This window comes from Myxine glutinosa, chromosome 8 (genome assembly GCF_964187855.1).
Source record: "Myxine glutinosa chromosome 8, kmMyxGlut1.1, whole genome shotgun sequence".
NCBI classification, from domain to species: domain Eukaryota; kingdom Metazoa; phylum Chordata; class Myxini; order Myxiniformes; family Myxinidae; genus Myxine; species Myxine glutinosa.
The window spans coordinates 93760103-93786120 of record NC_136268.1 but is presented as its reverse complement, the minus strand read 5'-3'; the positions used below and the strand labels follow the sequence as shown (position 1 = coordinate 93786120).

The window sequence follows — 26018 nt, the reverse complement described above, 5'->3', positions numbered from 1 at the left end:
TGCTTTAGGATAAATCGAGTTTATAAGCTTCAAATGAAGATGTAAAGCAAGCCAGGGGAAGGGATGGGTCGTGAAGTCATTTACAAGCCGTTAACGGGTAAAGACAACCCACAAAAGCAACGGTGACTTACAATGCAAACAAAGCGTTCAAATATCTCAGGTCAAAGGATGTCGTTCCACCTTGTCCGAGGATGAGCCCAACCCGCGGTACTGTGACGCCAAGATCAAAATGAAGACCTAGTCCCCATTACGCCGGCATTTCCATTTCACACACGAACCCACACGGTGAATGTGAAAATGTTTCACGAACGGCACAATTTTTCACCAAATCAAGTGGCAGTGAATGCAACGAACGGACAAAGTGCATTTTAACTGTACGTTAAGCTTAAAACCACAAGATGTATAACAGATTAAATAAATGAAAAAAAAATACTTCACAAACTGTTCGAAATAATAACGCCATGAACTGCGTGTCGTGGTAACCGTGGAAGAAGAGCGGAAAAATCGTAAGGCTTGAACCGAACCCGGAAGTCGTGCTCCGGAAAGGCATCCTGGGTTCTAGGGTGACGAGAAGAGATGCTTCGGAAAGTACCGCTCCTCATCAGCACCACGGAGTCTAATCGATCTGAATGTACGGAGGTTCGCTTGAGCTTTAACCCTCGACGTGGTACGAACTCGGTGAGGTTTATACTTGGGGAAGGAACCACAAAAACCTGGCTGGGAGATCAATTAGAAGCACATGGTTCGTGAGGTGTAAACTAACCGGTATTACAGCGTCACTGCTTCCTGGGTTTTATGCAGGGGTAGAGGGGGAAGACAAGAAACACCAACAAAGTGCGAATGCATTCTTCATCATAGTCATTCACTCACCCCGGCATAGAACCGAACGCATGCGTTAAAGGCCCGGGTGGCGCTTTTGTAGCGCAGACAGACGAACTCGAAGTGAAATCAAGCCCGGCACTCGTGGACAATTAAAGTCCGAATCAAAGAAAAGGGGTCAAACGGTCTTGTTGTGGACTCGCCTTGTCGCACCAAAAATAGTGCTGAAACCGTTGAGGGGAGGCAGAGATGAGCGACCGGCTCGGCCATGCTTCGCTACTTTCGCTCATCGATAGTTTTCATGAATTCCAGCGCAGCGGTAAACTGCATCCACCAATAAAGCTCTTCGCCCGACAGGCGCTTCTCGTAGAAAGCGTTTATGTACTGAACGGTAGAAAGCAAGCACGGTGGGTTGGCCTATGGGAAATAAATAAGGGAGGGACGTGGGGGTTAGCAATCTGGCAGTAACGGAAAGGCCAACGTGTAGGGTGAGGAGGGGGGCATGACCATCGGGGCTTGGGAGTGCAAGAGGGGAAGCCGATATGATGGTGGGGGACAGGGAGAAACGGGGGGCAAATGCAAAGGACAAATAAAATAGGCCGGCATTACGAGGGAAGGACGGAGAAGGAAAGAATTACTTTGATAAGAATGTAGACCAGTACAGGTACAAAGTCATCTGCTCCAGGCACATTGCCCTCGCTGGCCAGACTAAGCAGGTTCATTATAGTTGAACAGGTACGCAGCACACACTGCACTTTGTCTCTGGGGGTCTGGGATCCAGGATGTGGGGGTGGGGGTGGGGGTGGGGTAGAGTTAACACATCAAATGAGCGAAACCATTTCAATATTTTATTAAACCGAGATGAAACCAAAACCACAAACTATGGACGAATAACTGAAAAAACACATTTTTGACTAATGGGTAGAGGTCCCACAGTTGGCGTTCTTGTGCCATCAGAATCTGTCCTGAGGGCATTAAAATAGACCGTTTAGTGGAGAATAACATCACACATGCGGACAGCAGGTGGGGCAGGCACATAACTCCCTCCTCAGATATCACAAATAAGACATCCAGTCTTTAATCGACCACGTGGCGACAGGTGACGTTCCTTAAACTATCTTGTTTTGCAGAAATTTAGAATCGAAGTCCTCAACACTGCTGCCCTCGGCCGGATTCAAATCTACAACCTGTCCAACGTTCTTCAATGTCCAATGTGTGTGTGAAACGGCAAATTTGAGAACCACACACAAAAACAGTCTTACCAGTTGTACAGTTGTGGTCCAGTTGTGGTCTTTCAAGATCACAACATTTAGTGTGCAGTCCAAGCGATAAAACGACAAAATGTTACCCGACTAGGATCGGGATGTGGTAACCACAACCTTGTGCTACCCACCGAGGATCGGGATGTGGTAACCACAACAAGCTTGTGTTACCAAACTAGGATCGGGATGTGGTAACCACAACCTTGTGCTATCCAACTAGGATCGGGATGTGGTAACCACAACCTTGTGCTACCCACCGAGGATCGGGATGTGGTAACCACAACAAGCTTGTGTTACCAAACTAGGATCGGGATGTGGTAACCACAACCTTGTGCTACCCAACTAGGATCGGGATTTGGTAACCACAGCAAGTTTGTGCTACACAACTAGGATCGGGATGTAGTAACCAAAACCAGTTTGTGTTACCCGACTGGGATCGGGACATAGTAACAAAACCCGTTTGTGTTACCCGACTCGGATCAGGATGTGGTAACCACAACAAGCTTGTGCTAAAACGTTTTGCTGTCATACTTTTAAAGATCTGCAATGCATTTTTAGGGCATTGTCATGTTTTTGACTGTTTAGTGCATATGTAGTGCCTAAGTTGTTCTAATTTATGACTTGTGCAGTTGGTGTAGGCCATGTTTTTTGTGTTTCAATTTGGAAATGTCTCCAAAGAAAGTGAAGGGCCATGCTGATGGTTATATTAAAAATCGAATTGCTTGTCTTCGTGAAGCGGGCAAGACAAGCTCCACATGCCCCTGAAGGAGAACATCCCTATTTGTCTGCATGCCATAAAGGGAATAGGTCTACAATTCCAGAAAACTGGATCTACTGCAAGGAAGAAGGGATCTGGCAGGCCTGGAGCCACTACAAGTGAAGATGACAGGCGACTGAAATTCTTACATAGTTCTCCAGGAAAGAAAGAAAAGTCTGTGAAAAATGTGAGGAGTTCATAACTGCTGAAAACAAGACTGTTTCCAGAAGGACCATCACAAGAAGGTTGACTGGTGCTAGTTTTGCCTCAATAAGATGTGCTAAGAGTCCTTTATTATCCAAAAAAAAGAAAAACATTCAGGACAGAATGCACTTTTTGGCTGAATATGGGAGCTGTGATTCAGACTGGTTTCAGAGAGTTCTGTGGAGTGATGAATCAAGATTTTAGCTTTCCAGTGATGCACCAGAACGTTACCTTTGTAGATCTGGTGAGAGATTCAACCCTGAATTCATTTCAACAACTGTAAAGCATGGAGGAGGTGGAATCATAGTCTGGGGTGCATTTTCATTTGCTGGTGTTGGTGAGCTCATAAGGTGTGAACAGTCAATTACTGCCAAGGAATGCCAGAAAATATTCGAGAAAGGAAAAGCAAATAAGTCATTTTTTAACAAGATAATGTCCCTGCCGATACTGGAAAAGCCACCAAAAAGTGGTTGGAGAAAAAGTCCCTGAAACTTTTGTTTTGGCCGAGTCAGAGTCCCGATTTGAACCCCATAGAGAATCTTTGGGCCGATATTCAGCACAAACGTATTGGAAGAAAATTTGCAAATTCTCATCAACTTTGGGAAGCTGTCAAACATGAATGGGACAATATTGACATTTCTTGGTGCAAGAAGCTTTGTGAAAGTTTGACCAAAAAACTGGATTATTTAAATAAAGTTAAGGGACAAGCCATTCCACACTGATTTGTACAGTAATTATGCCTCCGCCGACGAAGTCGCCAGAACCATTATGTTTTCAGATTGTCCGTCCGTGATAGGTTTTCATTTCCGTAATAACTTGAGAACGGCTGAAGGGATCTTAGTCAAACTTGGTGCAGGTATGTCTCATGAGGTAAAGATGAACTGATTAGATTTTGGGATCAAGAGGTCAAAGGTCAGAGGTCATGCTCGGTAAAAAATCCTGCTACCGTGATAACCTGTAAACCAGTCGTGGAATTTTCACCAAGTTTTGGTATAAATATATATTATGATGTAAAGATAAGCTGATTCGATTTTGGGGTCAAGAGGTCATGTTAAGTAACATTTATGATGCCAACTTGTGAACCATATGCCAACTTGTGAACAAGCCAACTTGTGAACCATATGCCAACTTGTGAACCATATGCCAACTTGTGAACCATATGCCAACTTGTGAACCATATGCCAACTTGTGAACCATATGTCAACTTGTGAACAAGTAATGGGATTTTGAGCAAATTTGGTATAAGTATATATGATGAACTGAGTTCAAAGGACAGAGGTCATGTTAAGTAAAAATGTAATAACTTGTGAACAGCTGAAGGGAATTAAATTAAAACTTGGTACAAGTATTATAATGATGTGGTAATGTGGGCTGAGGCACATCGGCCGACGGCGAAGAGTGTTGTTGTTGTTCTTGTTTCTGCAAGAAAAAGCTAAAAAATTTAGCCCCGGAGTGCATATACCCCAGAGAGAAGAATAATAGCATGACCCAACCTGTCGCTCCCGTAGGAAGTGTGTGTTCTCGTAACTATAAAACAGTTTGTGCTACCCAACTAGGTTCGGGATGTGTCAACCAAAACCAGCAAGCGGGTTCACACTTGCCTTGTATGCGCTGATTGTGCGGATCTCAGCTTGGGCAGACGGCCAGGGAGCTTCTTTCAAGTATACATCTGGGATCTGCAGGGTGGGGTGGTTGGCACCAACCACCTTTGCAAGCCTCTGGATGTGCTCGCTAAACAGCCTGGCACACAACCAACCACACACAAACACCGTAAATGTCTCAAACAATACAAATGAATTCACAGATTCAACAGTTGCAGTTTTTGATTCCATTTATGGAGGATGTTAAAAAAGTTCTCGGAACAATACAATAACTAGTTTAAAACATGTCAATATAGTGTTCCTCGACTTCAATACATTGGGTCAATATGTTCTTCAAACTGTCTTTGTCAGAGCAGTAAAACTTCTCAAGATTGTTCCTCAAGCCACTACTTCGCAGTTGCTTCAATCAATTCCTCATCAATGGTGAATCAACAACCACACAGGAGGAACTTCAAATGTTGAAACAGAAAATGATCACTGGGGGACGGTTTTGGGCTGTACGGGGCATGATTAAGAAGCTCAAAATCACAGTCACAAATGGCACAGTAAAATATGGGTCTTGTACATAGACACATTATGGAGGAGGAACCCGCCCTTGGTCAATATCCTTCGGTGTTTGTCCTTGATGGCCTACCACAATCTTTGCCTGAGGATGGTGTAACGTTCCTCTGCAATTATAGTTTTATAAGGTGTAGAGTTAATCTGAATTTCTTATGGCATTCTAGAAAATTAAGGGCATGAACTTGTCGGTTGAGAGTTGGGTGTGGAATATCCACGGTGTTAATCATCACTTGCGCTTCCATTGCATCGATCCCAATTTCGTTTTAGGATCCGAGTGTAGAAGGCAAGTATCGTCACTGATATCCAACCTAGCGATGAAACCAGCTGGATCGGCACTTATCAATTTGAGAAGATCATAACATGTTGCCAGTCGTTGCTGTCAACCTTCAATGCCGAGCTACCGGAGACACACCTTGGACATGCCGGATGTGATCTGCAACGACGGGGGAAAAGGCTTTCTTGAGATTATCTAGGTTCAGTGCATATTTTGGAGACCGTAACACTGATTCTGCTCATTCATCCCCTCGACAAGGGCAACAGTTTGCGTGTTGTTTACCTTTGCCTGGAGGTCATCTTCAAGGTACTCACATCCACTATTAAAATCAGCTGACCATTTGGCAACCATAGAATACGATGGTGCACCTTCTCCGTACACAGGCACCGTGTATTCCGTGGATGCATTTGGAGTAAAACTATTGATTTATACTCAACCAATAAGAACATTAATTGAACTAATTCTTTCTACCCCGATCCTCGAACATTCTGAACACCCTTCATCAACGACTGTATAACGAACAAGATGTCGTGCTCCAAGCAGCCAACAACCATAGCAATAGTGTTGAGGTGCACCCACTGATCGCGCAGGATATCTCCGTCCAGGTTGGGGTGGAAGGCGAGCTTGAAAACGCGGCTCATGATGCTGCGCTCGATGGCTGTCTGAGCGTGCTGCAGCTGTTCCTCACTGGCATGCGTCCAGATGCTGTCCTGAGCCATCTCGCCGTAAAGTGCTCCCAGGAAGTCCTCTACCAGTGCGGTCTTGTCATCAGATGCTGTGAGACCTTGGAACTCTACGAGCGGGTAGAGCCATAACATGAGGTTTGCAAGGCAAAGCATCCATCCAGATTCACAGTCATGGGTAACATTTCAGTTTCAGGTTTCAGTTTCAGTCATTTAAAATTATCAACATTTTCACAGTACTGAACAACAAAGAGTAGCACTACCCAAGACCCACACCCTCTCCCTCCAAATTAGTGCTTTTCAACACTTTCTGCAGAAACAAAACGGATTCGGGCTTTTCAAGTCAAAACAAAAAAAAAGCACTTTTTGGTATTAGTCAAAACAAGATTTTATACTGTGCCATCATTTTTCTGCTTTTCTGGGCAATATTTTTATTCTTGAATGGACAAATTTCACACCTTTGTGTCAATTGAGCTGTACCACTGTTGGCAGACAGATCCTATTATTAAGGCAACAATGTGCAACAAATGATGTATTTTTATGTTATTAATATTTTTATGCCTCTGCCGACAAAGTCGCCGGAGGCATTATGTTTTCGGGTTGTCCGTCCATCCTTCCTTCCGTCCGTCCGTCCGTCTGTCTGTCTGTCCGTACGGGCTAAACCTCGTTTTTTCTCAGCAACCATATATCAAATTGAGACGAAACTTTCAGGGTAGGAGTGACAACTATGCAGACTGTTTTTATGATAATTGTGATGTTATAGGTCACGCAGTATGGCAGCCATCTTTGATTAAAAGCTAATAATTAAAAAAATATTTCTCAGAAACCGCTGAATGGAAAAATTTTAAACTTAGCACATTGTCAAGTACTCCCAATGGGGAACAAAAGCATGATAATGATGACATAGGTGAAGTGGTATACCAGGCAAAAATGTTTTGAGTGAATTCCTTATCCTAAAAATCTGAAATTGCATGCACATGATCGATGACCCTTTTGTATTGAAATATTACATTTAGGACATCATAGGTCACATTGTTTGGCATCTATATTGGATTTCAAGGAAAATATTAAATAATTATATCTCTGAAACCGCTTACCCTATCGATGCGAAATTTTACAAATATCATCTAACAGCACTGTTGCATATAGTTGAAAACGATGATGTCATCGGTCACGTGGTTTGGCCGCCATCTTGGATAGGAAAACGAACCTTATCTGATCAACACAAAACTTCACAAATGGGATCCTCTACCCATACACATGCAGAGTGATGGCATCTACCCATTGTCGGACTATGCGGAGGCATATTGGCGACACAGTCGCATTGTTCTAGTTTCTCCCAGAAACCTGCTCGACATTCTTAACAGTTTTACACATAACGTACACGATATCGCTCGCAGTTAGAGTTTTTTATGAACAGCTGGGGATAATTTTGCAATTTACAGCATTTCACAATCTCCTTGAACTCATCCAGTAATGGGTGGGGCATCATGGTGTTGTTGGTTGTTGTTGACTCGTTGCCAATCGGTCTCCCGGGAGCGACACAAAGATCCCTCACATCGAAAATCTTGTGGTCTTCCCTTCGTGGAGCCAGGTCTGTGCACTCTTCCATAATGTGATTTAATGTGTGTGGGGTGGCCTGGCAGAGGTTGCAGGTGTCGTCGGTAGTGTCGTCGAGTCTATATTTGTTTGTACTGTAATGGCTGCAGCTGGTGTCCACAGTTGAGGAATGAAAAGTGAACGTGATCAGACCTGGAAAGCCATTTCTGTGTCATCGATGGGTTAGGTTTAGTGCCCAAGAAAGTTTGGGCTCAGGTTATTTATTGCATTTCTGGTGATGAGGGTATGGATGTGTTTTTTTGTAGTTGTTCGGTGGGGATGGGAATGTTTTGAAGCAAGTCGTCAAAGTATCTTTGAGGTGTCGTCTTAATGTGTCTAGGGGTTTGGGTGGTTGGACATGTCATGACATACATGGATGATTAGGATTTATTTTTTTTGGATACAGGGTCGAGGCTCGTGAAAAAGCTAACATTTATCACACACAAAAAAAATCAAACAGACACACAGAATATATAATAAGGGGAGCGGTAGACAAGATGGGGAGAGAAGGGGAAGCACACAAACACAACAACAGTAGAGAACAGGGACTTCGGGAGATCTGTGGAAGGGAGAGGGCTGGGGCAGGGGTAAGGGTTGGGGGGTGAGGTACACTGTATAAAACAAGTGGGCATTACTAGGAATTTTAGGAATGAAGTCGGAGATTGAATGAGGTGGATTTGGGATGTATTAACGGGGGTAGAAAAGATCAAGGTTTTGGATGGGGGAAGACAAGAGATGGTGGTGAACAGCTGTTTTAAAGACCTGGAGGGAGGAGTGGGATTGAAGAGAGTGAGGGAGTTTGTTCCAGAGGCGGGAGAAAAGAGGAATGAAGGAGTGAAGGTGAGCAGAGAGTCTTGATTTTGGCAGTTTAACCATAAGAGGGTTGCAGGCAGATCTTGTGCGACCTGCAGGAGTACTTGGGGGACAGAGCCCAGAGAGAGCTGGGGGAGGAAGGCCATAGAGGAGTCGGTAGAAGACAGAGAGAGCTGGGGGAGCAAGGCCGTAGAGGAGTCGGTAGAAGACGGAAAGACCAACAACATGCCTGCGGTGAGTGAGTGAAAGGCCCTCGGAGTTGGCTTCATCGGGGGAGATTCCAATGATTCTGAAAGCTTTGGTTTCAACAGCGTGAAGCAGAGCTAGGTGTGAGGCAGGAGCACCAGCCCAGAGGGGAGAGCAGTATTCCATTGAGCTGTGGATGAAAGCCTTGTATGTGGTGAGGAGCTCAGGTATGCCAAGGAAGGACTTCACACTACGGAGGATGCCCAGTTGGCGACTGGCTTTGGAGGCCGGCTTGGAAATGTAGTTTTCCCAGGAAAGATCATGGCAGATAGTGAGACCCAAAAGCTTGAGTGACAGAACTTCTTGGAGAGGATTGTTCAGAAAGTGGATGGGAGGGTTGTCCAGTCGGTCTTTTCGGAGAGACATAGTAAGAGTGTGAGATTTGTCAGGATTGAAAGACATGTTCCACTTGTTTGACCAGTTTGTGATATTGTCCAGGTCTGCAGAGAGTGAGGAGGCTGCAGACTGCCAATCTGAGGGATGAGGAATGGAGCGGCAGAGAGTGGAGGCATCAGCAAAGAGATAGAGAGGATTTTCAAGAGAGTCAGAGAGATCATGGATGAAGACCAGAAAAAGCACAGGGCCCAGAACACTACCTTGGGGAACTCCAGCCTGAACATGAAGAGGAGATGAGAGAAAACCACTCAAGGCCACACGCTGACTATGACTAGAGAGGAAATCCACAAGCCATGCGTGGAGATTTCCATGGATAGAAAAGAGGAGAGTTTGGTGAGCAGAGCGGGGTGCCAGACCATATCGAAGGCACGTGATATGTCAAGAGAGACAGCTCTAATTTCCTGTTTGGCATTGAGGACCGCCATCCATTGTTGAGACAGCAGAAGCAGCATGTCCAGGGAAGAGTGACCTGGTCTGAATCCAAATTGATGATCAGAGATCAAGCCATTGGAGAAGAGGAAAGATTTGATATCCAAAGCAATGATGGATTCCATGACGTTGCTGATAATTGGGAGAAGGCGGATTGGTCTGTAGTTGCAAGGATCTGTTTTTGCACCTTTTTGTGTAAAGCGGTGATGTTGGCTGATTTCCAAGCTGATGGCAGATGGCCTTGAGCAAAAGAGCAGCTGCAAGTGGATTGGCACTTGCAGCTGCAAGGAACGACGCAGCTCACACACACAAGTGGTCTTTGATGTTTAACATTTTTGCCTGTGTGTGGGTGCTCAATAGATGTTGTTAATGTGCAACCTGTGATCATGCGAAGGGCTTTATTTTGTATGGTCTGTTTGGCGTTGAGATGTGTGTTTGATATGCTGGAGGCCCAATATGAGCTGGCATAATCAATGACTGATCGAATGTACTGTTTATATTGTTACAGACGCGGTTTTGGATGTTAGTTTACCGAGCGGTTTGGTATGACCGCGTCTGCACAGTTTACCCGATTCCACTCGAACGTTGACTAAGTCGCGCTATGCTAAATCAATGATGGAAAGGACACAACGGCTGGATTAAATGACACGACACCAGGGGTACAGTTCTCAAGACCTCCGGAGGAGGTTATAATATTTGTATGCAGAACGTTTAGATTACACTGACAAGAGGTACAGCATAGGAAGGTGGGCACTTAATCACGGTCTTATAGTAGCCCCGACAGACCACAGATAAACAGGACAAGACTGACTCACACAGGGATTGATGGCAAGGAAGGGCAGGTAGTCGATGGATAGCACAAGGTGCACCTTGGCTCAGGGACAGGATCCACACGGTCCGGTCCAGATATGCGGGGAGGTATCGTCGCGCTGGAGGTGGCGTCTGTTTCTCTTCAAGCTGGGGGCGCATCTGACGTCACGTCCGGTAAGTCGCTGCGTATATCCGGCGGGGAGTGACACGCCCTCGGCTCGTTAGCTCCGCCCCAGATGGAATCGGCCTGTTGCTTCTTATTGGGTGCGGGGGGTTACCGGGCTCCGCCCTTGACGAGGAGCTGACAGGGAGCCCCTATTTGGTAACCCCGTCGAGCACATGGGCAATGGCGGCTAACCAAGCCGGAGTGAGGACGCCCACTCCCCGCACCGCCGCCGCGCCGCCCCCGCTGTGGTTGTAGTTGTTGTTGTTGTTGTATGAGATGATGGGAGGAGGTATGGGGAAGTCCTAAACTCACTACTGGTGCCATACAATCACATTCTGGTGCAACGAAGAGTCAGAATTAATGGAAACGAGTCCTTAACTGACATAGACTAAGAATAACTAGCAAGAGGTCCTATAGTTGTCTACGTGAGATGCGGTGAACCTGGGCACGACAGTTAATGGGGGAAAAGGGGGAAGGTCGGTTCTACAGAGTGTTGTTTACAGACAATGGGACTAGGGAATGGGGGATTGGGGATAGTTGGGGAGTATTGGGGAAATAGGGGAATATTTACAAGCGGATATGGATGGAGGCCAAATCCCATATCCGCAACAATATATTAGTTATGCTGTTTTGTTGTGGTATCCAAAGTCGGTGCCTTGAGTGCCCCAAGTGTGTTCAGCCAGGTGTGAATTTTTTTTCAAAAGAGACTTTAGATTTTGAGGGGCCACACGTATTCTGTTGATGGTGAGCCAGGTTTGTAGGGTGCTGAGGAAGAGTTGAAGTTGTTATTTGATTGTGTTAATGTTGCTTTGGGTTGAGGTAATGGTTATGTCATCTGCCTATGAGGCTATTTGTATGTTCTCAGGTAGTTGTAGAATTTCGTGCAAGAAAAGATTAGAGTGTGGGGGAGAGGACTGAGCCTTGATGGACCCCGTTAAGAAAAGTAACTGTCTGAATGATGGATAGTGCATCTTGTGCATGTTTGCGTTGAGTAATGTTGGAATGGTGCTTTGCTGATGTCTATTGTCTTGAAAATAGTGTGTTTTGGCGGTTTTATACTGTTGATGCCATCAAAGGTGTTTTGTGTGAGGAGAGTGTTGGTGGAGTGGTTTGGTCTAAATTCATGTTTGGTGTGTGAGAGTGGAATGTGAGGGTTTAGAGTGTATTAGGTGTTCTGTCAGTTGGGAGGGTATGTGAGAGTGATATGTGAGGGTTTGTGAGTGCAACATGTGTTCTGTAGGTTTTGAGGGTGTGAGAGTGAGATGTGAGGGTTTGTGAGTGCAACATGTGTTCTGTAAGTTTGGAGGGTGTGAGAGTGAGATGTGAGGGTTTGTGAGTGCAACATGTGTTCTGTAAGTTTGGAGGGTGTGAGAGTGAGATGTGAGGGTTTGTGAGTGCAACATGTGTTCTGTAAGTTTGGAGGGTGTGCGAGTGAGATGCAAGGGTTTGTGAGTGCATTATGTGTTCTGTAAGTTTGGAGGGTGTGAGAGTGAGATGTGAGGGTTTGTGAGTGCAACATGTGTTCTGTAAGTTTGGAGGGTGTGAGAGTGAGATGTGAGGGTTTGTGAGTGCACATGTGTTCTGTAAGTTTGGAGAGTGTGTGAGAGTGAGATGTGAGGGTTTGTGAGTGTATTAGGTGTTCTGCAAGTTTGGAGGGTGTGTGAGAGTGAGATGTGAGGGTTTGTGAGTGTATTAGGTGTTCTGTAATTTTGGAGGGTGTGCGAGAGTGAGATGTGAGGGTTTGCGAGTGTATTAGGTGTTCTGTAAGTTTGGAGAGTGTGTGAGAGTGAGACGTGAGGGTTTGTGAGTGTATTAGGTGTTCTGTAAGTTTGGAGGGTGTGTGAGAGTGAGATGTGAGGGTTTGTGAGTGTATTAGGTGTTCTGTAAGTTTGGAGGGTGTGCGAGAGTGAGATGTGAGGGTTTGCGAGTGTATTAGGTGTTCTGTAAGTTTGGAGAGTGTGTGAGAGTGAGACGTGAGGGTTTGTGAGTGTATTAGGTGTTCTGTAAGTTTGGAGGGTGTGTGAGAGTGAGATGTGAGGGTTTGTGAGTGCATTAGGTGTTCTGTAAGTTTGGAGAGTGTGTGAGAGTGAGATGTGAGGGTTTGTGAGTGTATTAGGTGTTCTGTAAGTTTGGAGGGTGTGCGAGAGTGAGATGTGAGGCTTTGTGAGTGCATTAGGTGTTCTGTAAGTTTGGAGAGTGTGTGAGAGTGAGATGTGAGGATTTGTGAGTGTATTAGGTGTTCTGTAAGTTTGGAGGGTGTGTGAGAGTGAGATGTGAGGGTTTGTGAGTGTATTAGGTGTTCTGTAAGTTTGGAGGGTGTGCAAAGTAATGTGATAGGTCTGCAGGAGGCTGCTTTGATGCGTTCTTTGTTTAGTTTAAGGAAGGTAATGATTTTACCTAGTTTCCAAATTTGGGGAATTCCTGAGTGTTGGTAGGAGAAGTTGCTTATACAGTCGGACCCCGACATTTGCGGGGGATGATACGTTCCTGAAAATGCCGCAAATGTTGAATCCACGAATGTGGGGGCATTGTGTCAATGGAAAAAGGGGAATAGGTTCCCAGCAGTTTGTGATTCATAAGGAAAAATCCAAAATCCCGTGAAAAACCATGAATACGCCCACAAAAAAACGCAAATGTCGAATGGCGTGGTGGGGGATGGTTTACATGCATGTACAGCTGTTTTATGCGTGGCTGGGAGTGGTTTTACAACATGACAGGTGGAGGATGCTTTTTAGAAGTAATGTGCATGGGCTGCAGGGAAATGTTTTTCATAAGGGAAAACTGTTAAAAATTTTCAAACACGAATGCACATGATTAGTTTTCATTAAATGCTAAGAAGTAAAATTCCAAAAGGTAAGCTCGTTCTTTGGCTGCATGTGTCATGTTACTTTATATGAAACGAACCGTTTGTGCTTTGATTTTGTGTGGTCGCCAGAGCACGTCTTGATCCCGGAAATAGTTCCCGTTTTAACTCCTTGGAGTTTAAGCTTGAAAGATGATACAGTATTCTGTATTATCTTACGAAGATAGACGTTGAGTTTAAATTGCATAATTTTGAACGTACTGGTATCAGCCTTTTGTCAAAATTTCATTGTATTTTACATTCAAAAGGTAAGTTCATTTTTATTTATGTTCCATTAACCAGCCTCGCCGATCAGCGCAAGATTTACACCATATCACAGGGTAGAGAGTTACACATTAATCGTGTAAAGACTAAAGGAATCACGAGATTTAAAATTAAACAATATCTATATAATTAAGTAATCACTCGTGGTTCCCTATCAAAAATAAATGATAAAATTATTAAGTAAGAAACCAAGCAACCCCACTCTCCACGTCATATCCCATTTATAATCTTCTTTCCCCCCCCCCCCCCCCCCCCATCCCTTTCCTTGCTGTGCATAGAGTTTGTATTGTCTCTGTGAACCAGGCTTTTTCCTTAAACAGAAAATACCAACAATATTAACCTGAGATCCCTACCCATAGGTGAAAAGGGATAATCAATGAAGTATCAAGTAGGTCTGTGGGTGGGCGGAAAATTTTTTTTTCACCCTTTTGCACCCTAGCCTGGTGTTGGCTTAGCGGTTAGGGTGCGGGCTTGGGATCCTAGGATCCTGTGTTCGAATCCCGGGCGATCGCTGAATTAACACCAGTGGTGTTGAATCAGCCTGTCATCCTTCCGAGGTCGGCAAATTGAGTACCAGTTCACTGGTAATTCCCTGTGTGTCACAAGGATCCTGTGTTCGAATCCCGGGTGATCGCTGAATTAACATCCAGCTTTTCATCTCCACCAAGTCCGTCTCCACCGACACCCACTCTATCCTGACAAACTGCATCACTGAAATAAAATCCTGGCTTCAAATCAACTTCCTCAAGCTTAACTGTGATAAATCTGAAATAATCATCATTGGCCCAAAAACGCTCACAAAATCCACCCATAACTTTGCCCTCAACATCGACGGTATCCCAGTATCCACCTCCCCTCACATCCGGAATCTTGGCGTCATCTTTGACCAAACCCTTTCCTTCGACAAATACACTAAACAGATCACAAAGTCAGCCTTCTTTCACCTGAAAAACATTGCCCGTCTCCGCTCATCCCTCTCCTCCACGGCTGCAGAAACCCTCATCCACGCCTTCATCACCTCCCGTCTGGACTACTGCAATAGCCTCCTCTATGGTTCACCCTCAAAAATCACCAATAAACTCCAATACATTCAGAACTCCGCTGCCCGTCTACTCACCCATTCCCGGACCTGTGACCACATCACCCCCGTCCTTTACAAGCTTCACTGGCTCCCCATCCCCCAGAGAATCCAGTACAAAATCCTCCTCTTGACATACAAAGCCCTCCATAACCTGGCCCCATCCTACCTGGCTGACCTCCTCTCCAGACACACTCCCACCCGCAACCTCCGCTCTGCTGGTACCAACCTCCTGACCCCCTCCATCCGGACCAAATTCAGATCCTGGGGGGACAGGGCCTTCTCCATCGCTGCTCCCACCCTCTGGAACTCACTACCTCACACCATCAGAGACTCCTCCTCACTCACCACATTCAAAACATCACTAAAGACCCACCTGTTCAACACTGCATTCAACATTCAACCCACAGCATTTAACCCCTGACTATCTCTTCTCCTTCTCCCTCCTTTTGCTTTAAATATTTCCCTATTGATTCTTGTCTTTTTGCAATTGTTGTTTTCATGTATTGTTATGCATTATGTTTGCCACTCTGTCAAAGCGCCTTTGGGCTTCTGGAAAAGCGCTATACAAAATAAATGAATTATTATTATTATTAACACCAGTGGTGTTGAATCAGCCTGTCATCCTTCCGAGGTCGGCAAATTGAGTACCAGTTCACTGGTAATTCCCTGTGTGTCGCAAGAGGCGACCAACAGGGTTGGCGGCAGGAAGAGCATCCGGCTGTAAAACATTCTTCAAAAGGGGGACCACAGTGCCCGAAAAAGGCCAACCCCTGCTCTGTGGGGGAAAACGGCCTCTAAAAGGTGGTACTACTACCCTTGAAAAACTGCGAATATGCGGGACACAGGGCCGCAAACGTGGAATCAGGTCGCATTTTATCAACTGCGAATACACGGAACCTGTGAATGTTGGGACTGCAAATGTCGGGGTCAGACTGTATTTGTAAGGGCCGATATGCCGTGAGGGCCAAAACGTTGGAGATATTGCCAGGGCCGGTAGCATGCAATTTTTTGGATGTTTTTGATGAATTTTATTGTGAGTGCGGGAGTGAATGGTGTGACAGCGTTATCGAGTTGGTAGCTGAGTTTGCATCTTGATATACATTTTTCCTCTTTTCTGGGTCCTACGTGACTTATGATGTGTCATGATGTATGCGACTTATGCATGTGCCATGGCGTTTTATACACTGGTGTCTATAAATAACCCGTACCCTATCAATATGTGATAGCAAAGCAGACATGACGTAGTTTTAAGGAACGATCAAATGCCCTATCAAGTCAAAGGTCAAGAGAATGTGTGCACTCATTAAACACTCTATACACGAAGCAACGCGTACACACGCACACATTTAAAGAGTAATATGGCGTAGCACCAGCAGTGGTTGGACATGGAATCACAGCGTGGCTGGCTGCGAAGCAAGGCATGCCATGTCGGTAAAATGCACGTGGTGATTTTGATCAAGCTCCAGGCTCGTTGTGAGGCCCCGTGGGCATAGCAATGCCGTGCATGCTGAACGCATGATGTTGGAGTTCATTTTCTCCATTATATTGATGTGGGTGTTTTTATTTCCTGCAGTTTTAAATCGTCATTTTCAAAAAGCATGTAAAATCATACGCCAGTAGCAATCCCATCCCCTCTCGCTACTCTGTGGACGACCATGAAAATATCAATAATGTTGCACAGCCCCTTTACAAGACCCTATAGAAAAAGTACATTTGAGGACGGTTGGTGGGGAATTTTGTTTCCCAATAGTAGTGTCAAAGGGTAAATTTACACTTTCTTTCATCAATGTGCACATAATATAAACGCAAACTAGCTGCACCTGATTTTAAAAAACCTTTAATGTACACCAAAATAGTTTCAAAATAAAGTGTTTTGCTGCAAGTCAATGATGACAACGACAACGACATCGATGCCAATCACAATAGATGTTACACCGAGCTAAATACTTGGACGTATTTTATAGTTTGTTGCTCATTTCCCAGACAAGTCTTCTTCCTTTACAGTGCAATAGTGCATACTAGTATCTCATTTTGTGAAGGAAATTGTTTTGTATCAGATTTCTTTTCAAAAAAATACCAGAAAATAACCATTTTGATAATCTCTGGTAAGTATTCAGTGTTAAAAAACACCATTGCGGTTTCTTATTGGTAAACATGTTATCGCCACCATGGATCCACCTCATTGGGATGAAGAGGATAAGTAAGGAAGTGGATCCACCTCACCTTCCTTGATCACCTTTGAGAGGCTGTGGATGCAAGTAAAGTATATTTTTTGTACTTGATGTTTACATTGATAAATTGCAATACTGTGCAATACCTAAGCATACATTTGCTTATTGCGACACTGGCGACAACCAGCACTTTAGAAAGAGCATCGATCGACAGGTTTCGTACTCACATAATCTAAGGCATTTTTACGCTGCTCTCACATCGTCATGCACACTGATGATGTGCAAAACGTGCTGATTACATTAGCATCTTATGCCTGCAATGCAGAGGAGGCACAAACACCTGGAACTGCTTGGCAGCATCTATAGGTATACTGCTATAACGCTCGTGTTTCACTTCACTCAACCAGGGTGTCATTTAATGAAATGCAACAATAATGTTATATTCTAAGGTTGTATCACAATTCTTGAGTATTACCAGCACGTGATGCGGATGTTGTTACGATAGGTATACAGCTGCCATACTAGTGTGGATTACTCTGGACTGGCAGGTAGCCTGTGTGGGGCAGACTGAGCATGTGCACAACAGGATTAAAAATGAGCCATTCCAGGTTATGAGCTGCGGCCTTAAGACTTGCCAATAAACATGCCACATATCGCCTAGCTTCACTCGTTTTGTGTATGTACCTCCTCAGATGAGGGAAGAACAAAACGGAGGCTAAAAAAAATTCAGGGAAGGAGACCTCTACCTTTTATTAGTTATTTGGCCTCAATAGAAGGTATAATTGTAATAAATTGACAGCAAGTCAAACAGAAAAAAAAACAGAGGAAAAGACAAGAAGGGATCGGAGTTGAAAGTGACAAAGAACCAATCATACCGTGAATGAAACCTAATATGGGATCTTCTCTCTGCTGCAGGAACAGGCGTACGCACACAACAGTGAAATACCGCATCACTATTTCCGTGTCTCGTCCCACCCATTGCAGAACTCGCTCGAGGTGAGCCTGCGTTGACTGCAGTGCCTGCCGGGAGCGAGTCAGATACGCAAGGTATGGTGTGCGATGCCTGCAAGATAGAAGAAGCGTGGAGTCTCAACAACCTTGTACATTTACAGACAGACTTAACAGACTGCACAGCAAGGATCTCATTGTGTAACAAAGTACTTGATCTGTTTAACGAACAAATGTCTATCACAGAAAACAAAGGAAGATATATTCTTAAATCAGTGTGAAGAAAGAAGGAATTTTTTAAAGAAAGAAAAAAAGGCATGCGCACGCACGCACGCACGCACGCACGCACACACACACACACACACACACACACACACACACACACACACACACACACACACACACACACACACACACACACACACACACACACACACACACACACACACAGTTACCTCCGCCACCGTAAGTGGATGGAGGTTATGTTTTCACGCCTGTTTGTTTGTCTGTCCGTTTGTCTGTGAACCAAATATCTCAAAAAGTTGTGGACAGATTCGGACGAAATTTGGCAGAGATGTAGCGTATGTGACAAGGACGAAATGATTAGATTTTGGTGAATATCCCGATTCGGCTACTATAATTTTAAAAGTGATTCTTCACCATTGGGAGATAGGGCCAAAAACGATAAATAGCGGGATATCTCAAAAAGTTGTGGACGGATTTGGATGAAACTTGGTGGACCGGTTGGGTGTCTGACAAAGACGATTCGATTCGATTTCGGTGAAGATCTGAATATGGATTCGGATATGAGAATTATTTAAATTTTAAGTGGTTCTTCACCATTGGGAGATAGGGTCAAAACGATACATAGCAGGATATCTCAAAAAGTTATGGATGGATTTGGACGAAACTTGTTGGACAGGTTGTGTGTGTGACAAAGAAGAATCGATTCGATTTTGGTGAATATCCGGATCCGGATCGAACTAGTCGAATTTTTTAAGCGATTCTTCACTATTGAGTGATATGGCCATCCAGACGGAGGTATGCTCTATACTGAGTGCCGTTCTCGTTTCGGATTGCAATCCCGGAATGAAATTAGAGTTCAGTGGCACAACCTGCCCAACCACTTGCTCTCTCCACAGATTCATTATGAATCTTCAAGAATTACAAGAAAAATATATATACATTCAGACAAGCGAATCGGAATGAAGGAAAAACAAAAATAACGAGAGTTCACAGCACTTCTTGCCCCACACAGTGTTTGAGTATATAATTCAATTTTAAAAAAATAAAGATTTTAGAAGTCATAAAAAAAAAATTAATTCCGGCCGTTTACCGCAGTTGATGCAGTGTCCGCTTGGAATGACTATATTTTGTTTGACCACCGGGTAGGCAGGCAGAGTTAAAAAAAAGAATTGCACCCATGTCCTAAGAAAGCGGTTCAGTTTGGCATTTTAATATGAAATAAGCAAAGCCTAGAAACGAATGAAACCCTTTAGAATTACACTATAGAACCCTTTTGAATTAAACACAGTGGGTTACAAATGTTCTTTTTCATTTTTGACGGACGGACGGACATAGCCAAATATTGAAGTGGCTTCACCGCTTTAAAATGATATCTCTCCTCTCTGCACTGCTCTTTTACAATACCACAATATTTGTAAGACCGGAACATGCAACAAAATCGGAACATTTTCCGATTCATTTTCCAAGATGGACGATCAGGAGAAATTCAGAGCCAAAGTACTGCTAAAGCACAGGTTCGTTTTCGGATGAATGTTCAATATATAACATTCAAATGAAATTAAGTTGTTCCTCGATCATAAGCCGACATTTGTCTGCCCGTCCATCCATCCATTCATCTCCAGACAGACAGATAGACAGAGAACCATTTGCTTAACCCCACTCTTCGCTTCGAATGCAAGGGGTAATAATTAAATATCTCTACATGTGCATAGAGTGAAAACATAAAACGGAGATAAACTTAAAAGAAAGAAAAACACTTCAATAGACTTATTAATAAACTAGCCGTGAAAAGTGGCATCCTCAGTGGCAGCATCACCAGAGAGAGAAAAAAGCGATCGATTTAAGAACTTCATTATTCGACTTCATAATCAATTTTGAGTCAAACATGGTGGAAATCGGCCAATTGGAAGAAGTCAGACATCTCCATGCATACCCTATTACACAGGGGGAATGGGAGTGAACGTTTCTCGTGCACCTGTAATCATCCTCAATAGCAGAGAGGAGTTTACGGCACGTGCGCGAATCAAGGCTCGTCACACAACGCAACGCTTCCTGGAATTGCGCTATGCAGGCCTTGTCCTGCAAGTGGATAGCTTCAGCAAGCTGTACCTTCAGGAAGCAAATAACCTCATCATCTGCAGTGAAAAAGAAAAAAAAAGATAGGGAACAAACCGAACCAAGATGAAGCATCGTTACAATGACTCTTAACCACACTGCAGATCAAATTGTTCATGGCAGTGGACGTTGGAAATTAGCAGATTCACAATCAGGCAGAGTTAAGAGGAAGTGGAGGTGTCTTCATGATAAAGTGGAGGAGGTAGGTATAATCATGCAGCATCAAATAATGTACTTGATGTTTGCTAAAGAAAAAGGAACAATTATTCAATAAGTCTAGATGAGACTCTATTAGTTCATGAGGTTGTAGCTAAAATTTCATATTTTTGCACCATCTTGAGGGGCAAAACATGAATGAAAAAAAAAAAGAAAAACAAAGACTTGGCTTAGCGGTTAAGGTGCCAGCTTGGGATCCTAGGATCCTGAGTTCGAATCCGGGTCGATCGCTGAATTAACGCCAGGGGGGTTGACTCAGCCTGTCATCCTTCCGAGGTCGGCAAATTGAGTACCAGCTTGCTGGGATGAATGATCACGGTGTGTACCCCGATTTAGAATAGGTACATGAAATTATCCCTGCGCATCGAAAGAGCGTGACCAAGGGTTGGCGTCAGGAAGGGCATCCGGCCATAAAAACATTGCCTCAAACAGGGAACCATGATTGTCATGGGGCCTGCAAGGCTAACCCCCGCTCTAGCAGGGAAAATGGCCTTAAAACAATCATTCATTCATATATACTCATCTCTCACCTGTGAATGCAGGGAATAACCAATCAGCTCTCGCCTAATCAATTACCCAAGGCGGCTAGGATTAAATAAATAAATCGACAGTCCGATTGGCCCAGGTGCCTAGTGTTACGGATTCAGCACTTCCGTGGTGGTGGTTTTCATCCACTTGAAACATTTCTGGTTATGTATTATTATTATTATTATTGGGGTTTGAAGGAAACGGCGATTATTGTTGTTAAAAGGTAAGGTTATTGTTGTTAAAAGGCAAAAAGGGTTAATATTTTAAATGAAATAGGAAACCGGATCGTGAACCGGAAGACGACGAGCGAGGGGAGGAAGAGGAAGGCGTGACGAGAAAAGTCGGAGAAGACGCGTGTCTTGAAGTTCCGGAGCGAGCGTGATCGAACGAACGTCGCGAGTGACCTTGGAGTTTCCTTGAAAGGAATTTCCTGCGATAGGTGTTATCGCTGGAGGATTGAGAAACCTGCATAGTCAGGGATAGGCGTTGAGGGTCTGAAGAATCCCCCGCCAGGTCACTTCGACTCAAGTAAGAGCCGTCGGCCATTTTGAACCTCGCGCGTCGTTCACTGAAAAAGGTTTTGCTCCGCGTCAGCTTGTCTCACCCTCCGGTCGTTTGCCGGGGATGTGTGTGTGCAAAAGCGGCGTTTGAAGATTACGCTGCGGTTCGCTGATTGAACTGTGAACGTGCACGTCTGGTTCGCGCCTTTGTGATTTCCCTTTTCACCGCCAGTTTGCTATTGGTTTGGACCACGTGACTGCCCACGCTTCGCCTACGCCTCATTACTCGCCTCATCGCCTCATCACTACTCGCAGGAGGGGATTATCTTTGAGTTATAGAGACATTGAGGAGCGTTCTTTTTCCTTCACTGGGAGCGCAGTGAGTTATCTTACTTTAGCAGATGGTACCATCTTAAGGTATATTGAGTGCACTTTGATTGCTATTGGTTGTACCGTTATTCGTGTGTGTGACTTTTAATACAACATCTGTTCGTTTATAATCCTTGGTGTGGTTTCACTATCGATTACCGACACAGAATAACATATTTTTCTGCCGTGGCTCCTCTCGGGGTTCGGAGGTATACCGATACCAGGAGGTCGGGGAGGAACACGTAACACTAGGATTAAATAAATAAAACATCGCACCCGCTCTGCGGGGAAAAATGGCCTCTAAAGGTGGTTCGCACCTGTGTCTGAAGTTTGGCATTTTAATATGAAATAGGCAAAGCCAAGAAATGAACTAAACCCTTTAGAATTACCCTTTATAACCCTCAAGAATTGCCCTTTAGAACCCACCAGAATTACCCTTTAGAACCCACTAGAATTAAACACGGTGGGTTAGAATGGTTCTTCTAAATTTTTGATGGAAGGAGAAGTTCAAATATTAAAGCGGCTTCACCACTTAAAAAAACGGGGCTTTCCGTTTCCTCAGCATAGTTCTGATGATAAATCTAGGGAGCAAGAACAAAAGAGGATTCCTGGGGGATCTTGCCCTTCATATGGGGATAACTAGCGTCAAGTTGGCGTTTGCAGTTTTGACACGTGTGCCCACGTACCCATACACACAAACGGACGTCTTGTTTTTTTGCATCACAAACCTTTCCAGGAGTTCCCTGAGCCCACCATAGTTGGATTTATTGAAATCCGTTAATCCGTTCTCAAGGTTTAACACGACAAACAAACAGATAGACAGACAAACATGGCACCTTTGATAATATAGACATATTAAAAATAAAACCGAGTAAGCAACAATTGTACTTTGGCTGCCTCAAATTGAAGAAGTCAACAGTCTATCCCTGTAAACCAGTTTCATCCGAGACCTTCAGACTCAGCAGGATCAGCAGGGTTCAGGGGGCCGTTCTGCCCATGATGAGAGATCATGATGGGGTAGGCCACGGCATCCGCAGAGCAGAGAGCCAGGCGAAGCTTTTTCTTTGCATCTCTGGAATGGACGGCACAGCACAGCCAACAGTCACAAACCAGCCATGACGAGTACTATTGTTACATTTACTTTTGCTCAAATTAACAAAATAACAGTAAAGGCTTTCTTTTTTCTTCTTTATAACAACCACAGATGGCATTTGGTCTCAGCACAAGCCTTAAGGAAAGGGGCCCATGGAATATTGCATTAGCGTGTGACATCATCAAAACCAAACACAGAGTTGAACTGTAAGGTGAAACTACCATTGGGTTTGTATATTTAAACGAAACGTTGACAATAACTGTGATGGAGTAGCGACTGGCACAGGATATCTATATATATAATGGAGTAAGTGTTTGTATGTATGTATGTATGTATGTATGTATGTATGTATGTATGTATGTGTGTGTGCTCTTCACCCATTGGTTGGACAGCTGACTTGACTCCACCCACAAATGTAACCTGAACTTAACCTAAAGTACCAGGAAAACCCCAAAGACCCCCCCCCCCCCCAACCCCCCAAGGACCTACAAGACCGAGAAGACCCAGAGGACCGCAAAGACCCTTAAAGACCCCAAAGACCGAAAAGACCCTTAAAGACCCCAAAGACCCAAGAAAACCAAAATACACTGAAGACCCAAAATACCTAAAAGATCCTGAAGACCTAAAAGACCCAAAAGATCCTTAAAGTCTCAAAAAACTCCAAAGAATGAAAAGACCACAAAGACTGAAAAGACCCTGAAGACCCAAAATAACATCAAGACCCAAAAGACCATCAAGACCCAAAAGACCATCAAGACCCAAAAGACTGAAAAGACCCAAAAGACCTTTAAAGGAGAACCCAATCGCAATTTTATTTTCTGAAAAACCATTGGCAATCATTCTTCATTAATCACGAGACAAAACGGATTTACCGAGAACATTCTGAAGGTTTCAAAAGGTTATACAGACAAAAAAAAAACCAGGACTACATTTTCAATACCATCAGGAAACTTGCCCACCAGTGGGAAAAGTGGTTTGACCTTTAATGAAAACTAGAAAAGGTTGAACATCCATGGCCGAGTTTCCCCGACACAATCGTTTCTTCATGGTTGATGAATATTCTCCCTTTCATTCTCTCCCTTTTAACTCCCATTTCGATTACATACAGTTAGTGTAGTGTATGAATGAGAAAATGAAGCAGCACTGGCATACCGGAAGGTGAACGCAGAGTTCCGCGGCAGTGCTGATTGGCTAGCAGAGTCTGCGAGATCATCCGTGGGTACACTGCATGCACTGTCAGCTCGTGGAGATTCCTGGAGATGATCTCCCTCAGAAGTGTGCTCTGGGATGCAACGTCATTTTAATCAGGGGCAGAATGTCATAATTGCAATTGTTTTGACCTTTGATTAACATTATTTAGAACTCAGGAAAGACATATAAAGAGATATATATATGGCAAAGCAATAAAAGTAAATAAGGTACGATTTATTCTCACCAGTACTGTGCTCTTCGGGGCTGGAGCGCTTGATGGCACTGCGGTACTTATCCAGTATATCTTCAGCTACAAATGTCTGCGGCTCCACAACGGGCAGAGCCTGCATGGCTTCATCTGAAAACAAACGGCTCTTCAGCACATCCGTGCGCGAAAAGGAAAACACAACAGTGAAAACAATGATGACAAATGGGGACAGATCAATCAAAATATTGCTTTGTCTTGTTACAAGCATTCACGAGCTCATCACAAATCAGTACAGTGCTTAAATACGTGTAGACTTCAATATATTGTGGAACAAGAGGTGAAATGCAACTAGTGCTTCTGTGCCTAAGAAACAATGGAAAGCGTTTTCATTAAAGGTGAAATTAAAAGTGATCAAGTAATATGAGAAAGGTGATCAAGCCGTGGACGTTGGCCGAGTGATTGGACTTAATTAAGGAATCCACATTACAAATGATTCGTACAAATGCAGATAAAACAAGATGGAGCAATTAGAGATTGCACACCCTCGCCAGGACATGGTTGTGTAGTTTTGTTCTTTGGGTCCTCGAGGTCTTTTGTGCCCTCTGGGTCTTATGGGTACTCAGGATATTTTGGATCCTCGGGGTCTTTTGGGTCCTGTGGTTCCTCTGGGTCTTTTGGCACCTCTGGGTCCTCTCGGTCTTTGGGCCCTCTGGCACCTCTGGGTCCTCTCAGTATTTTGGGACCTCTGGGTCTTCGAGGTCTTTTGGGTCTTCAATGTCTTTTGGGTCTATGGGGTCTTTTGTGTCTTTAAGGTTGTCAGGGTTCTAAAGAATCTTTGGGTTTCATAGCGTCTTCGGTCTTAAATGGTATCAGGGTTAAAAAGGGTCTAAAGGATGTTCGGGTTCTAAAGGATCCAAAACGTTTTAAGGGTCTTAACAGTCTTACGGGTCTCCGTGGTCTTAATGGGTATTGGATTGTAAAGGGTCTAAAGGGATTTAGGGTTCCAAAGAGTCAAGTGTAATCAATAAACATACTCGCGTTCTGTGCGGATAAACAGACAAACAAATATACCCAGATGCAATACCCTCTCCTCTGGCGAGTGCAACAACTCGGAAATCAGCAGATCGCATACCTCCGCCAGGCTGAGCAGTTTACATTTTGTTGCCCACTGATAGACCGGATCTGGATCCGGACCTGAACCAAAATCTAATTGGCTTATTCTTGTGGCTTAACCACATCATCCACATAGTTTCACCATAACTCATCCACAACCGTTTGAAATATCATGCTATATAAATCGTTTTTGGCCTGATCACTCAATGGTGGGGAAAAAAAAAAAACACCTTTAGAGGCCATTTTTCCCCGCAAGCGGGGGTTGGCCTTTTTCGGGGACCGTGGTTGTTGTTGTTTTTTGGTCCCCTTTTTGAAGCAATGTTTTACGGCCGGATGCCCTTCCTGCCGCCAACCCTTTTTGTCGCCTTTTTACGACAAACAGGGAATTACCAGTGAACTGGTACTCAATTTGCCGACCTCGGAAGGATGACAGGCTGAGTCAACCCCCCTGGCGTTAATTCAGCGATCGACCGGGATTCGAACCCAGGATCC

At 44.2% G+C, this 26018-nt stretch overlaps 1 protein-coding gene across 2 annotated transcripts in view; it reads right to left on the bottom strand.

The window, feature by feature from the left end:
• Nucleotides 1-26018, bottom strand: part of LOC137432727 (GTPase-activating protein and VPS9 domain-containing protein 1-like) — a 127996-nt gene continuing 101978 nt past the window's right edge. For both annotated transcript variants that reach the window (XM_068124863.2, XM_078783546.1), the window contains exons 22-30: nt 24450-24563; nt 24167-24296; nt 22872-22993; nt 20169-20328; nt 17875-18062; nt 6058-6271; nt 4644-4782; nt 1458-1589; nt 1-1236 (exon numbers count right to left, since the gene is read on the bottom strand). In XM_068124863.2, the coding sequence (XP_067980964.2) occupies nt 1096-1236; nt 1458-1589; nt 4644-4782; nt 6058-6271; nt 17875-18062; nt 20169-20328; nt 22872-22993; nt 24167-24296; nt 24450-24563 (1340 nt within the window). In that variant the 3' untranslated portion in view covers nt 1-1095. The remainder of the gene's footprint in view (nt 1237-1457; nt 1590-4643; nt 4783-6057; nt 6272-17874; nt 18063-20168; nt 20329-22871; nt 22994-24166; nt 24297-24449; nt 24564-26018) is intronic.